The sequence below is a fragment of the Sinocyclocheilus rhinocerous genome, unplaced genomic scaffold (assembly GCF_001515625.1).
Source record: "Sinocyclocheilus rhinocerous isolate Xijiao unplaced genomic scaffold, SAMN03320098_v1.1 scaffold1858, whole genome shotgun sequence".
NCBI classification, from domain to species: Eukaryota; Metazoa; Chordata; class Actinopteri; order Cypriniformes; family Cyprinidae; genus Sinocyclocheilus; species Sinocyclocheilus rhinocerous.
The window spans coordinates 162,533-177,392 of NW_015647052.1; the positions used below are offsets into that span (position 1 = coordinate 162,533).

General features: G+C 37.8%; 2 protein-coding genes across 3 annotated transcripts in view; one reads left to right on the forward strand and one right to left on the reverse strand.

Moving 5' to 3' along the window:
- Positions 1–6,517, forward strand: part of LOC107708631 (NADH dehydrogenase [ubiquinone] iron-sulfur protein 4, mitochondrial-like) — a 23,520-nt gene extending 17,003 nt beyond the window's left edge. The window contains exons 3-5 of the mRNA XM_016512909.1: positions 5,717–5,889; positions 5,977–6,050; positions 6,330–6,517. Of these exons, the coding sequence (XP_016368395.1) occupies positions 5,717–5,889; positions 5,977–6,050; positions 6,330–6,433 (351 nt within the window). The 3' untranslated portion in view covers positions 6,434–6,517. The remainder of the gene's footprint in view (positions 1–5,716; positions 5,890–5,976; positions 6,051–6,329) is intronic.
- A 2,101-nt stretch (positions 6,518–8,618) lies between these two features.
- LOC107708632 (follistatin-A-like) lies at positions 8,619–13,511 on the reverse strand. 2 transcript variants are annotated; one of them, XM_016512910.1, is made up of 6 exons: positions 13,346–13,511; positions 11,890–12,081; positions 11,423–11,641; positions 10,946–11,170; positions 10,390–10,620; positions 8,619–8,881 (listed from the first exon to the last, which is right to left on the reverse strand). In XM_016512910.1, the coding sequence occupies exons 1-6, from the start codon at positions 13,437–13,439 to the stop codon at positions 8,793–8,795; spliced, it is 1,050 nt and encodes a 349-aa protein (XP_016368396.1). In that variant the 5' UTR covers positions 13,440–13,511; the 3' UTR covers positions 8,619–8,792. The 2 variants fall into 2 exon arrangements, with proteins under 2 accessions (XP_016368396.1, XP_016368397.1); XM_016512911.1 differs by lacking the exon at positions 8,619–8,881 and having other exon boundaries at positions 10,152–10,620.
- Between the last annotated feature and the right edge of the window lie 1,349 nt (positions 13,512–14,860).

Below are 14,860 nucleotides of genomic sequence, written 5' to 3' on the forward strand. Positions count from 1 at the left end.
CATATGTTTGACTGACTGTATTTTATTATGATAATGAACAGGCTGCATTGTCAAGCAAAGCTTAACTGTGTGCGCGCATGCGCCGCCGGCGCAATCATTTGAATTTTTTCCTTCTAACAGTGGAAGCAACTACTCCTTTTAGTCGGATCGGATTGGATAGATAATCGGAATTGTAAAAGGTTTGCCTTTATTTGTCTACATTCACAATAAAAACAAATCTTTGTGCTTTTGTAAAATAAGCCTAAAGAAAAAATGCCGCTTTCTGCCGTCTGGTTTCCTTTCGCGCAGCACAAAAATGAACTGAAACTTTGCATACTAGGCTACTTGTTGCATTATTTACTTGTTTATTATTTAAGTAAAAATATATTTCTCGTATAGGCCTATTTATCGTTAGATATATAGGCTATATATATGTACTGTATATATGTATGTTTTGTTTGTTCCAACAAAGCAGCTTATCTTTATAAAATGGCACAGCTTCTTAAATCTTAGCTTCTTAATCAGTCAATCAAGCATTATATTATGATATTATGATAATTAAGTGTTATTTAATGACAGAACTTTAGCGATAAGAACTAAAACTTTGTAACCATGTATGAAAGCATATTTGTCATTTTAAATGAACTTAGGACTGGTGTGATGCTTAAGATATTGTTGGTCATTGAGGGTTTCTGTAAAAAAATTTTGACAATGGTAATATATAATAATAATATAATAGTAATTATTAAGATAATACTACTACTAATTCTACCAATGGTAATATATAATAATAATATAATAGTAATTATTATTAAGATAATACTACTACTAATTCTACTATTAATAACAATATAAAACACACTAAGGATTAATGAGCTGCTGGGTTCATGAATATTAATCATGTTGTCAGTGTTCGCACAAACTGATTTGCTGAAATCAAAACAGGGAAGGTAATGAGATTGCCGTTTGCGCCCTCTACCGGAGAAACCGGCATATCTTCTGCTTGTTCTTAAAAGCTGAATAATTCTAAATAAACTCTGTTATTTTGACAGGAAAATACAACAAAGAATATGGTTTACATGTAGCGTGTCGATTCAGCGTGGTATGTATGACTCTCATGTGTGAGAAACAGTGCTATCAGCAAAGCGACGGTAAGTCGTGCGCCTTCACACTAGCGATTACGGTGCGTCAAATACAGAGATGAATTGAAATAGCACAGATCGCTTGATGGAGAGCGAAACTCTCAAGTGCTCAGTCAGTGTTCAGCGAGTGAAAATATATCTGTGCTAAACTTATAATTAGCCTCTAACACACACACTGGCGAGTAAAATCTAAGAATGTATTAGCCAGTGGCTAATTATAGACATTATTTAGTCACCCAGAGTGAAGATTTAGTCGCATATGCGAGTGATTTACTCGCAATGTAGAGGGTTGCAATTGAAACCTTAACATTTTAATTGTGGATTTAACATTAATAGATGGTCTAAAGCAAAGCAAAGCTGTAAAAATAGGGCTAGTGACTTTTTACACTATCACACATGGGATGCGTCATTCTGTATGTACTTTCTCAAATTAAATGTGGGGATCCAAAACAGTGAATGTAATCACCATTAAGGCAAAAGTTGACTTCAAGAATGACCACACTGCTGACATGATCTTATCGCTACCACACCCTGAGCACATGTGAGCTATCCGTCTTATCGGCAAGGCATATCAGCATAATTTTTTTTTCAAATTGCTTATTCTGTAATCCATAAGCAATAGGGATGCACGATATTATCGGAACGTTATCGGAATCGGCCGATAAAGGCTTAAAATGTAAACAACTGCCAATTCCGATAACTTTCCGATAATATCGTGCATCCCTATTGCTTATGCATTACAGAATAAAGTAGATGCCTATATAGATGGGACTAATATGTGGACTTTAAGAGTTGAAGTGTGTTGTTTCTGTACCACTAGTGGCACCAAAGCAAATGTAAAAATTAACTGTTTCCAGACTGCTTTCTCTTCATCCACACCTTCCACCCAAGTCTGCCACTGAAAGATTTTTTTGGCTTGAAAAAAGAAGCTGGGCTATTAGGAATGCAGTTCTATCTAACACTGAAGAAGCACTGTAATGTCCGCTGATCCACAAAGATGTGCAGATCTCTCGTTTTCACCTCGTTCTGATTTGAGTGAATCCAAATGAGATGTTTGTTACTAGTCTGCAACTGTTTATCATGTGGATCATCTCTTATTGGTCGCAACTTGTAGTTTTTTACTCCGAAGGTACATTTGCATATGTGGACACAGCAATTTGAAACGTCTTTCCAGGTCATCTTTATGTCTGTACTGATTTGGATTTCTCTCAACATGTCTCTAAGCAGATTCTGTTATTAATTATTTCTGCTCTTATTTTCTCCCCATTTTTCCCTTTATTAATCGCCATGCGAATTTAACCAAAGTGATTCTGAAGGGATTGTGCTGGAACAGTGATGGAGGAGTATTATTTAATCTGAACTCCATATGCTGAAATGAAAACTGGATTTATATACGTATATGGACACTACAGCCTTCAGAATTCCTCGAGAGGTTCCACCTGTAACCTTCCAATAACTTTTCCATCCACATTTTTATGTATTATTGTCTGTCTGAGATTAAAACATGTAGGCCACACATGTACATTACATTACGAGTCATTGGTGTCTTTCTTTTTCTAGTCAGAAACAGCAGACAGATGCCATCAGTGCATGAATTTGCTATTGAATATGTGTGGCGACACAGATCTGTATTCCACATCTGAATATCAGAGTGTTCGAGCAAAACCATCAAGAAACCTCTTCTGAAAGGATCGTTCGAAATGAAAAATGATTAAATGATTAATTAAATTAATTTTATTAATTTAATGTTTGTACAAGTGCACTTTAAGATTCATTGCATTTAATTACAAATCACTTCAGAGCTCACAAAGTGGCAAAAAAAAAATTTTGTAGTTCTGCTCGCACAGCAAATTCTTTCTTGTTTACACTTCGGTATCGTTCTTGTCGGCCACACTTGGCTCTACCAAGCTGCACGCAGGGCTCATTCAAGCAGTTGGCCCCACAGTCTGCCACTCTGAAAGGGCTCCCATGCTCTTTATTCACCGAGAAGCCAGAGGTGTCAGAAATATAGACACGCTTTCACGTGACTGAGACTTTGCCAGTCTTTTCTCCCTCGCTCTTAAGCCTGGCATTCTGTCTGCACATACAGGTATTGAAGGGCTCTGTGAATAGTGTCAAACTTCATAGTTCTCATTTTGCTTCCTGTACATGCAAGGAGAAAAGTGCAGTGTTTCCCTTTGTGGTCCTTCTCTCTGGCCAAATTTATTTTATTTTTTTTCTTGAAGCACCGTATTTAAGACACAGTCGCTCGCTTTGTCTATGGGCCATTGTGCATTCGTCTGTTGCTTAGATCACCCTCGTAGTTTTTGTTCTCCTTATGTATGCAGGCAAGACTAAGTCTAGACTACTTTTTTCCCCCTCTTTTTACATATTTTCCTCTTATTTTGCAGGAAAATGGCAAGATTTTTTTCAGTATTTACCAAAAAATATTTTAAGATCTTATTCGGTCTGAAGGTAGGGTAGATAAGGAGCAACTAATAATATAATATAATTATAATATAATAATTATAATATTTTTCTTCATCAGTTCTCAACCAGAAATGTATATTGTGGTTTGTTAATCTCACACATTGAATTTATGTCTCGCATGTCTGCTTAGACTAATTGTCATTCTGCTCAGAGAGAAAGGTGTCTCGCTCAAAGACACTGCTGTCAATTGCACTGAACATTTTCAACAAAAAGATTAATTTTCATGTTGTGATATTTGCCATTTAAATGTTCAAGCCAGCTGAATGTGATACTATGGTTAGATACACATCATGGACAGTTCTGAAGTTTTTTTCCCCCTTCACTAAAGTTGTCCCCTTAAAATAGAGCGTATGGTACTGTATGTTCTTCCCGGCCTGCTCGATTGTCACGTGAAGACTGGGTGTTTGGCAGCCTTTTGTGCACAGTTCATGCTAAAGAACCTCTTTTTTATGAATCAAGTGGCAGATGACAGACAATGATGAAAATTTGATTCTTTGAAGTTGTAATGGCCATTGAAATGTGTGAAGATCCTGCATTGAAAGGGGAACTGCTTGTAGGATTCACAACCTTGGGTGGCTGCTTACTGGGAGGTTTGGCTGTGTGTTGTTGCTGACTTCCCATCAGTGCAGATTCATTGAACCACAGTTTAGAAACACTGACACATGGAACTAACTTGATACATAAAGAAAAATATTTCTTTTGAATGTGTGCAGTTGAGTGATTTCAGTTCGTCGCCATCTACAGGACGAAAGCACGGTATAAATACATTTTCACGGCATCCGGAAAAAAATAGACTGAGAGAAGATCGATCTTGGGAAAACATTTAGGTAAAAAAAAAAAAAAGACAGCTTTGTTTGCCAGGACTTTGCGGTCAAAAAATATGGTGACAATGTTTCAGTTATTATGAAATGCCATATTTTACACCTTATAACCGTATATTTCACTAAATTATGTGATATTAATATACCAATTTACTGGAACTATTAAAATCTATTTTTTAACTTCAAATGTACTGATAACCACGATAATAATTCAGGTAGTGCAATAAATAGCCACATAAAACATGGCCAGTACTTTTATGTAGATGGTGCACAGGGTCATACACACCATCAGGGTAACACATGTGACACTACAATAATGCAATAAACAACTAAACTAAACTAAATCTGTAAAACAAAACATCCTAGTGTACATTAATAATGACTAAATTAAGAAGAAATTAATCTGTTTAGATCAAATTTAATTAAATGTGATGTCACATTGCAAAAACACAGATTTCACTCTATTTTACAGTAAAATTATATACAATGCAATATAATTACATTTAATGCGTTAAACCATTTACAATTTTTTGTTTACCGTATATGGTTAATTAATTTACCAATTAAAGGGTATTTAGTATTTTTATAGTGTTTTTCTGTAAAAAATTATATATATATTTTTTTTTTCTCAGTTTGGAAAATTTATTTTTTTGAGTACAACTCTGGAATCATATCAGAATCAGAATCAGAAAGAGCTTTATTGCCAAGTATGTTTGCACATACAAGGAATTTGTTATAGTGTCACAAGCTTCCAGTACACGGAGACAACAACAACACACAGATAATAAAAATGAGATGTGAATAAAATACACATGCATAAATATAAACCACAAAAAAAAAGAATATATAAGCCAACACCAATCTCTCAAATGTCTTATCATCAGTCCAACAATGAAGACAGACTGATGCCCTGAATGATTCACCTGCTCAGAGCGAACACTTTAAGTTTAATGTACTATTCACTTCAAGTTTGCAGAGTTCTTTTCACCTTCACACCTGAAAGCCCAGGTTTCTGACCTGCAGTGAGGATCACAATAGACTGTCTCGATGCATTTTGAGAGTGTGAGAAATTAGCTTGTCTAGACAGGTGCGCGTCTGCATTCAAAAAAGGAAGTATTTGGGCCTGTATGCCCTTTGGGGAATAGTGCAGCAAATATGTGAGAACAGCAAAGCTTCTTTTATGAGAGCACAAATGAGAATCTTGTTTTTGGCAAACCACACATTAATGCTTAGGTTTTGATGAAAAGATTTGCCTTATGTACTCAAAGTTTACCAGTTCTTCTTTTGTCTCCCTCATTTTGCCAGGACATCACAACTTTGACTGGCGTACCCGAGGAGCATATTAAGACCCGCAAGGTCCGTATCTTTGTGTCTGCCCGCAATGCCATGCAGTCCGGTGTCAAAAATACCCAAAAGTGGAAGATGGATTTTGATACCAGGGAGCGCTGGGAAAACCCACTGATGGGCTGGGCCTCCACGTGAGTGGACATCATGATAATCAAATCATGCTTTTTGAATTGGCAAATAAAATCCAGTGTCTGAAGTGATTTTTGTTCCCAATCCAGGGCAGACCCCCTGTCCAACATGGTGCTGACATTCAGCACCAAGGAAGACGCCATCGCTTTCGCCGAGAAGAACGGTAATCCATTTAAACATTTTTCCACTATCGTGACCAAAGTTTTTAAACAGTACAATCATCCAATCAGAATCGCATCCAAAAATGTCTCTTGAGGGAGATGACGCTCCGCTTTGAAAAGGAGTTGTGTTTGTGTTTGTGGCATAAAGATTAACGTTTATCCTCACCCTGTCTTATCCGGCCTGGTGTTTACACTGCACATCAGCAATAGTGGACATCTCCCAAATCCAGCCTGTAAGATATACTTGGCTGACTGTGCTCTACGCTTGTTTATTTTTACAGGTTGGAGTTATGATATAACAGAAAAGAGGGTCCCAAAACCGAGAGTGAAGTCATATGGAGCAAACTTTTCCTGGGACAAAAGGACTAGAAGGTCGGCCAAGTAGACATCCCGTTTCTGCCTGTCTGTGTTATCTTTAACAGACCTGTAAAAATAATATACTCTGTATCTAATAAACTATATCTTTACAACGCCTGAGTTTTACTGTGCTTCCTTTAACCGAATCTGGACGTTAAATCATTGGAATGACACAATATCTGTAGTAGTGTGAGTATTTAGCACTTATTATTACTGAAGTAACTGCTGCTGTTTGTGCTTGCCGTGTGCTTTGAAATGCCATCTCTCTGTTTCCTCAGAAAATAATTATTCTTGTCAGGTGGTTCGTTTTTCCAACCCTTCAAACCCCCTTGAAGACAGTTTAGTGTTAATGTTTCTGAGACGGGAGGATGAGGTAAATGTCAAGCTTCAATGACTGAACGCGGCTAGAAATGTTTACTCTCATGCTCCTCCAGGGATGGGCCCAGATGAGTAAAACACGTGCCTGCTTCAAATGACGTTCAATTGGAAAAAGCAGTGACCGTTTTACTCTGTCATCTCTGCTAGCACATTAGCACAGTCTCTGGTACTACACTTACCATGTTCATTTTACATCACATTACAAATCTACATTACCTGGAATCGTTAAAATGTGGTTCATGTTTTAAGTCTTAAGTCAGAATGAATCACTGATGTGACAAAGACAACCTAATTGATCTGGGCATGACACCGTTACCTTATAAATGGCCTATATGTAAAAAAAAAAAAAAAACCGTCATTGCTTAGAAAATGATCATTTTGAAGGCGGTACAGAGCTGAAAAAAGAGCAAAGGTGCACCAGACAACTTTAGAAGGAGCTTTGCATAATAGGAAAGAACAATGTTTGGAGTCAGTGATGGTTCAGTGATATGATGTGAATTTTGTGATCATGTGAGGTCAGACTAGAGCCTTTCAGCCAAAATGCAGTGCAATTTCAGCTTTATCAGTAGGTAGTAGAAAGGCATGTGATTGGTTTTCGTCACCAGAAACTGAGTGATGAAGATAAGAGGAACCATTTGTCTGTAAAAACTTTGTAGGGAGTTGAACTGATTGAACTGAACTGAACTGAAAGTTAAGTCCTTGTGTGAATATTTTGGCTTGATTTAGTTGAAATTTAGTTCAATTCATAGCCCCACTAGTTGAATTGTGGGGGGAAAAAAGCTCAAGCGGGTTTTCCAGCAGTAGATTCATGATGTCAGTTAAAATGAGTTGAATGACTTTTTATATAATGGCCTTAAGGCTTAAGCAATGAAGCCAGGACACTTCAACTACATACAAAATGAGAATTAGAATCCAATTCTTTTGCTTTTCTAATAAATGGATGAGTACATGGCATGAACTAATGGCAGAACTCAATTCTTAATCAAATCCACACCACAGTGACCAATTGATAAGTATTTTTTTATTATTGATTTCACTCTTAATATCTGTACAAATACATCAAACTTTGTATATACATATGACATTTACATAAAAAATACAAAACTATATATTTATAACTGAATTTTGTTTTATCTTGAGATGTCTGAAAATAAAAATGCATTTTGACGACAAAGTGAAAAAGTGAATGTTTTGATAATGAGTCCTCTTTATGACCTTTTCTTTAGCTCTGCAAGAGCAATATAGAGCAGAATATTGGCAAAAACAAAGACAAAAAAGTTGCATGGCACAGTTTTCTCAAACAAGCATCACCCACTGCTAATTTCTGCCCTATCTCGAAAAGTCAAACTGTTGCTGTTGAGGATGGACGGCATTTTGCACAAGCGAATTGTCAGGGGTTTCCTATCTGAGAAACGGCTCATTTTTCAGTGTTATCCTGCTGCACCATATCACAAAAACATTGAAGAACGTTCAAGAAAATCCCTTTGGTCAATTACACTGAACTGTAAACAAAACCAGAAATATACATGTACATTAAAGAGTGACATTTTTTTCCCCTATGCGTTTCCATTTTTTCCAATAAATAAACTCACAAGCTTAACATGCAGGTATGTGTGAAATAAACATCTGTGATATAGAATTGACATTGATAAGCATTTATACAGCTCAGGGAATGCAATTTACAGCTTGCAGAAGACTCACACTTTACATGATAGCATTTTACCTCACAATAAATAACACTGCTTCTCTGGACAAATACATTTCTCGGTCATAATAAAAAAAAGAAAAGGGAAAGACAACATAAGTGAAAACAAAATAACATGATAGACAAGTATGCCAGACACTGTAAATGTATAAATTATAAAACAGAACACTATAAATAAACATCAAGCAGACTGAACTACATGTATACTTCTTTCTTTTTTCTCTGAAAAATAAATTAGCATACACATATGTACAGTGTGGACATGATTCCTTGCCCTAGGACTGTTCCACTGGTTGATGGTGCTTTATCCATCCAGTACAGGTGATAATTGGATATAAGCCATGTAGTCCTGGTCTTCCTCATCGTCATCATCCTCCTGGTCTTCAGTAATGGCTATATGGGAGAATACATGGTAGCTGTTGCATGAATATAGACCACAACAGCGCAGAATGTATGTGAGTATTTGTCTTTATCCCAAAGCCTCTGACAATCTAGTTACTTGACAGCTTGACCAGGTGCTCTGGCTCCCAAAATTATGCAACAAGACGTACATAATGAAGGAAGTCAGCGGTGTGATGGGACGGGGCTGATCAGAGGCTTTAATGGCTCAGGTCTGTTTGGCAGATTTCTGAATCAAGACCAAAAAAGTGCTCTTGCATTCCATGAATGGCTGCTTTTTTCTGGTTTTGTGTCTTAAATCCATTACTTTGGATGCACAGGTGGTGCACCGGCTGACCGTAGCTACGTGGTCAAGCAATGGTATATATGGTTCTGAGGTATATCATATATATATATATATATATTTCTGGAAATAACATTGAAAAAAATGACACAGGCAAAGCAATGAAACAAATATGCAGTCCCTCACAAACAAATAGGACAACACGACCACAGCAGAACTGCACACACAAATTCACCTAACGTTAGATGTCTAACAGCAGAGACTGAGAAAGCATTGCTCTACTAATAACATATTCTTGTCCTGCAAACTGTAAAATGCTGTAGTCATTCAAACCATGAGGTGATCATAAAGTTCGTCCCTTGAAATGACGTACATACCTTAAGGCACAAGAACATTAAGGTAAGCCATTCGTTCACATTGATCATTTGATTCGTTCGCTAGCACAAACCGGAATGTAAGTATTCCCTCATTAATGGCAGCTCTAGCTTCATCAATCCATTCTCAAAGCTAGTGAACCATCGGTCAAAATAGGTAGTCTAGGTAACTTTTAAACAACAGCACCAATGTTACAATCACCTTATGTGAGCGTAAGGAAAAGGATTCAAGTCTTTTCAAACCCTCAGAGCTATTTATGTCATAGTGCATTTGAAATAACTGATTACAGCCAAAGGCAAAATCAAACAAAAAACATAATTCATAAAACACTTACATGATAACCATGAATATGGAATTGACAAGCTGATATGATTATATAAGTCTCTACATTTACACTATAACAAAGGGAAAATAGTTACTCAATTTGCTGGTCAATAACAGGTCAGTCTGAACTAGAATTCAAATGTCTTTAACTGCAAAAGTTAGTCCGCACATGTTTTCTTGTTAGTTAAATGAAGAAAATTAATATGTCAAAAGACATTTATATATATATATATATATATATCTTTTTACATTGTATCCATTGATTTCCATTGATTTTGTGGGTTCTTTTTTAAATAAACATTTTTTTTTTCTTTTCTTTTTTTTTCTTCTGAAGAAAATGCTAAATTAATGAAGCCAGCCAAAGAGGACATGCAAAGAACTTCCAATCATAAGTCCTTTCTGTAGCTTAACTCTTAGCAGCAGGTAGGGAATGAAGAGGCGTTATTTGGAGGGGTGGGAGGTTTTGGGGAGGTGGTTGCTGGGGGCAGCATTGGATTGTCTTTTAAGATTTATTACTTACAGTTGCAAGATCCTGAATGCTTAACCTCCAGGAGAACCCCCAAAGAGCAAGCGGCCTGCTTCATGGCGCACTCGCTGGGATATGTGGTGTTGTCGCTGGCACACACGGCCTCCTCCGAGCGACTTTCTGGGCACGACTCCACGCAAACTGCACAGCGCCCGCGACCCATCTTGGAATCCCATAGACACTTCTTCCCCGCGCTGCACTGGATATCATTGCATGACTTGGCCTCTAAAAAACCAACAGGGGACAAGAAACGTCAATTTCTACTGATAACACTAGTGTTTCATACATAGAAATTCATAAACGTTTATGTTGTTGTTGTGGAGAGGCTGTGGGCAAGTCACGCTCATTTTGTCATTTTATTATTTGCTATAAACAATTAGACAAAAATGACTTTCCTTTGCAAGTAATAATCACAATTGGGATTGTCACGAAAGACTAATGGAACGGAATTAATTTGGGATTTCGCCATTGTTGCACTCTGAACTGAAAACAAATTCCACCATTTTCAACTTTTATCATTTAAATGAAACAGGCAAATGTTGACACTCACTGATGCATTTCCCTTCATATGCCACACCAATGGATCTACCAAGCAAGCACGTGGCTCTCCTTAAATGGCACGCACTGGAGTAAACAATCCCATCGTTGCCACAAAGGTATTGATCCGGAGACGTGACCTCTGGGCATATGCGGTTGCACGTCACACAGTATGCGTTGTTTGTCTGGTCCACCACGCAAGTCGAACTTCCCGGACACATGACATCATGGCACGTCTCTGTGAGGATGAGAAGGGAAGACTGAATGATACTGTTTTACCTGGTTTTCTCATTTTCACAACCAATGATCTTTTTTTGATTTCCCCAAATCTTCCTTTATTCTTTAGTGTTTATTTGGTATAAACTCCTATTGAAAATACTGTAGGACTGGATACACCTGCTAAAATCTCTCTCAAGGTTAGACAGTATTTTTTTAAAAATCAGACCTGCACAATTGTAAGACCTTTGTGTGGAAGCAGTGTGTTACCTACTTTTGCATTTGCCTTGATACTGCACCTCCAGATCTGGGTGCCCTTTGCATTTGGATTTCAAAAGGGCACATTCATCTCGGTATGTTTTCCCGTCTGAGCCGCACACCGGCCCCTTCCAGGTGATGTTGGAGCAGTCTGGGGCGCAGACGCAGCGAGGCTTACTCCTCCTGTTCATTTTACATTTCTTCCCAGGGCCACAGTCCACATTATCACATGTCTCTAAAATTCAGCCACACAGGAACATGATATGTAAAGCCGCTGAATTTTTGTTCTACATTAATATTACTAATCTATGTTTGTGACTTTATTTATATTAAAGTAAGGATGGGGGGCATGACCACTGAAGCACAGTAACTTTTATTATTATTTATACTTTTGAAATATGCATGTAATATGTTTTTATGAGGTATAATAGCAACATATGCTAATAGAGGTTTCCACCTGAACAAACGAACATGGGATTCTACCTTTACAAGGTATGCAGTTTGGAGCCCCGCCATTGAAGATCATCCACCTGAATAATGTGCTGTTTGGCACATCTTCCTCAGTCCAAGATGTACCGAGCCTCCCACTCCGGCAGCATTCCTCTCGGCTCATCCCAGGCATGTAGAGGACCTGACATCTCCCGTTCTTGCCTTGCTGGAGCCAGCAGTTACCAGCTGTAAAAAAAAAAAAAAGAGCCAGTCGTATTAAAGTCTGAACCCAATGACCCAGACACAACACGTGCAGCCTGTATTAGCTGGAGCTCTCCTGCTCCCCCTCCCCCGCTGTATTTTGTCTGATTTTTCCCAACGTGATGCGACTATTTTACACTTGCTTGCCTTCGGCCAGACAACTCAGGGGCTCCGGGTCTGCTCGGGAATATGCTTTTCCTGTCGTCGAATATGTTAAAACCGTGGAGAGATTTATTGTCTTGAAGTAAGTGGCAGATTGACAGCCTCGTACCTATTTAAACAATGTGCATGGCAGTCTAGACTCCAGTTCCTCGAGCGCTCTGTGCCAACTGTCTGCGCTCATCACGTTTCAGCACACTTACAGGAGCATTCCAAACGCTGCTTTTACCAACACAAACGCATTTATCCGCTGCTTAGAATAGGAATCAGACATTTTTTGAACTGTCAGGTCAACCATGAGGGGAATTAGTCGTGTTTATGTATTAAATTAGGCATTCGCGCCGGGGATACCACGCGCCAGACAATCCAATTAAATCATACAGTCACGCGAGCTTCATCAAACTTTGTTCTCAAAATGATCGTGCCGTTTTGATGACAGATGCGCAAAGCGATTCTAATAATTAAATGCATAAAAATGATACACATTTTTTTTTTCATTATGCCCACTGATTTTTGGCAAACCAGACGAGGTAGGCAGTGTTTAATTTCACTACCTACTATCTGAGAAAAATACAATCGAATGTCTAATGCATAAAGGATGATTTGAGAATGTGCTAAATATGCATTTATACAAAACAATAATTCTTCACATTATTGCTAGACAATAATACTATCATATTAATAGGCTATTAATTTTTGTATTATTATTTTCAAGATGCATCTCGGTGTCCTCTAATTTTGACAATATTGTGCATTTATTTTAGATAACGGTAAACTGCTCTGCTGCAATTTTCATCACTTAATTTAGTATAGTAAATTCTGGATGTTTTTTCCCCTTTAAATAATGGTGCATGTAAGGACGCACCTGTCTCGAGGACACCAATGCAGGCGCGAGCCAAGAACAAAACTTTACAGTTGTCTTGTATTTAAGCAGTTCCCTTCATTCTAAAGGAATACTTTAATTCTAAATTAATTGCAGCCCATACTGATATCTAAAGCATGCCAAAATAATAATAATAATAATTATTATAATAATTTAGAAGAAACAAATACAGCAAAAAAAAAGAAAGAAAGAAAAAGGTGCACTCACCTTGCACTTTTTGATCTTCAATCAAATAACAGAGCCATAAGAGTAATAAAATCATTCCCGGGTGGAACGGCTGACGCTTTAGCATCCTTTGCATGTTTAAAGAGAGAAAGAGTATCTAGACGAGCAGTGTAAAAGTAATCTTCTTACTCAGGCAGTGCTGAATGAACGCTGCTCTCAGAGTGCCACCTCTTTTTAAGTGTATAAGGGGTCTCGGGCCGACTGTCTGTGGTGTGGGCGGTCTTCCTCTCTGTGGGGGTGGGGAGAGAGAGTTTTCCTCCCCAAGTTCTTTCAATCCAAATCAGGTGACATAGCTGCTTGAAACTTTCTCTTGGTTTTAGGCATAAATAAAAAAAAATGGCCCAATTTGTATTTTGTAACCTTATGGATATCCAGAACTGACCAGGCGTGGATGTGACTAGTCCAGTTGCCCAGGAAAACAATATCTTGACATAAGCAAACAACATAGGCTATTTAATCCCACCCTAAAAACCCAGATTCCAATGAATATTGTGGTTTTAGTGTAAACAAAGGGGAACGTGTTTGTAGGTGTATGATTAAATATAAAGACTCTGTAATTACAAATTCAACCACGCATTGATAGCCTGCGAGTGTCACCACAAACCTTTGCCGAGTTGAGAAATGTCACAACTTTCTAGGCCATGACAGGTCTGATTAACAGTAGAGGGTGTTAATTTAATACAAGGTTACTGTTGAAATTTGATCTGCGCAAGGAGACAATGGATTACAGAATAAAGGAGAGAAAGACTATTATTAGACAAGACAGGTGTTGCGGTTGCTCAGGGATCACAATCTATATCCCATTCAATTTCCGAATGGCGGTGGCGCGAGGCAGACTACACGGAATTAATTTCCATAGAAGTGAGACACGCGAGACTGACTGGAGGGGTTTCTCTCTGTGGCGGAGGTGCACGTGCGACCTCTTCTGCAAGAGACTTGAACCACACAAAACACACACATTGTGCACATCCGCCTAAAATCAATTATTGCATGCTGTTTAGAGAGAGGGAGTTTCGTATGAAGGAGCCTGTAGCGAACACACGAGGTTTCGAAGTAGGCTATCTTTTTTCTATTTTATTTTGTTTCGACTTTAACGATTCGTTCCATTTTATTTTCTGTTTTATTTGCATTTGGCAAAATCAATCATTATTATAGAACAAATGTGTGTATAATAATTGCAACGAATCGCAAATTAATCTACACTTTGTGTATAGATATTTTTAAGCCTCTTATTTTCCGTCAAATCATGGATGGCTTTAATTAAGCTGCGCATAACCCAACAATTATAGAACGTATGAAGATCCGATTATGAAGAGAATTTACATGGTGCAAAACAGCCAGTATGAGGAAATTGGAGGAAGCCCACAAGATCACCAGATTAAAGTTTATTAGTAGCCTATCAGATCGGTGTAATTTTTATGTAGCATAAGTTTACCATTCAGCACTGATGCGTTTCTATTCTCCATAATTTTCTAAGGACACCTTTAACTTCACTTT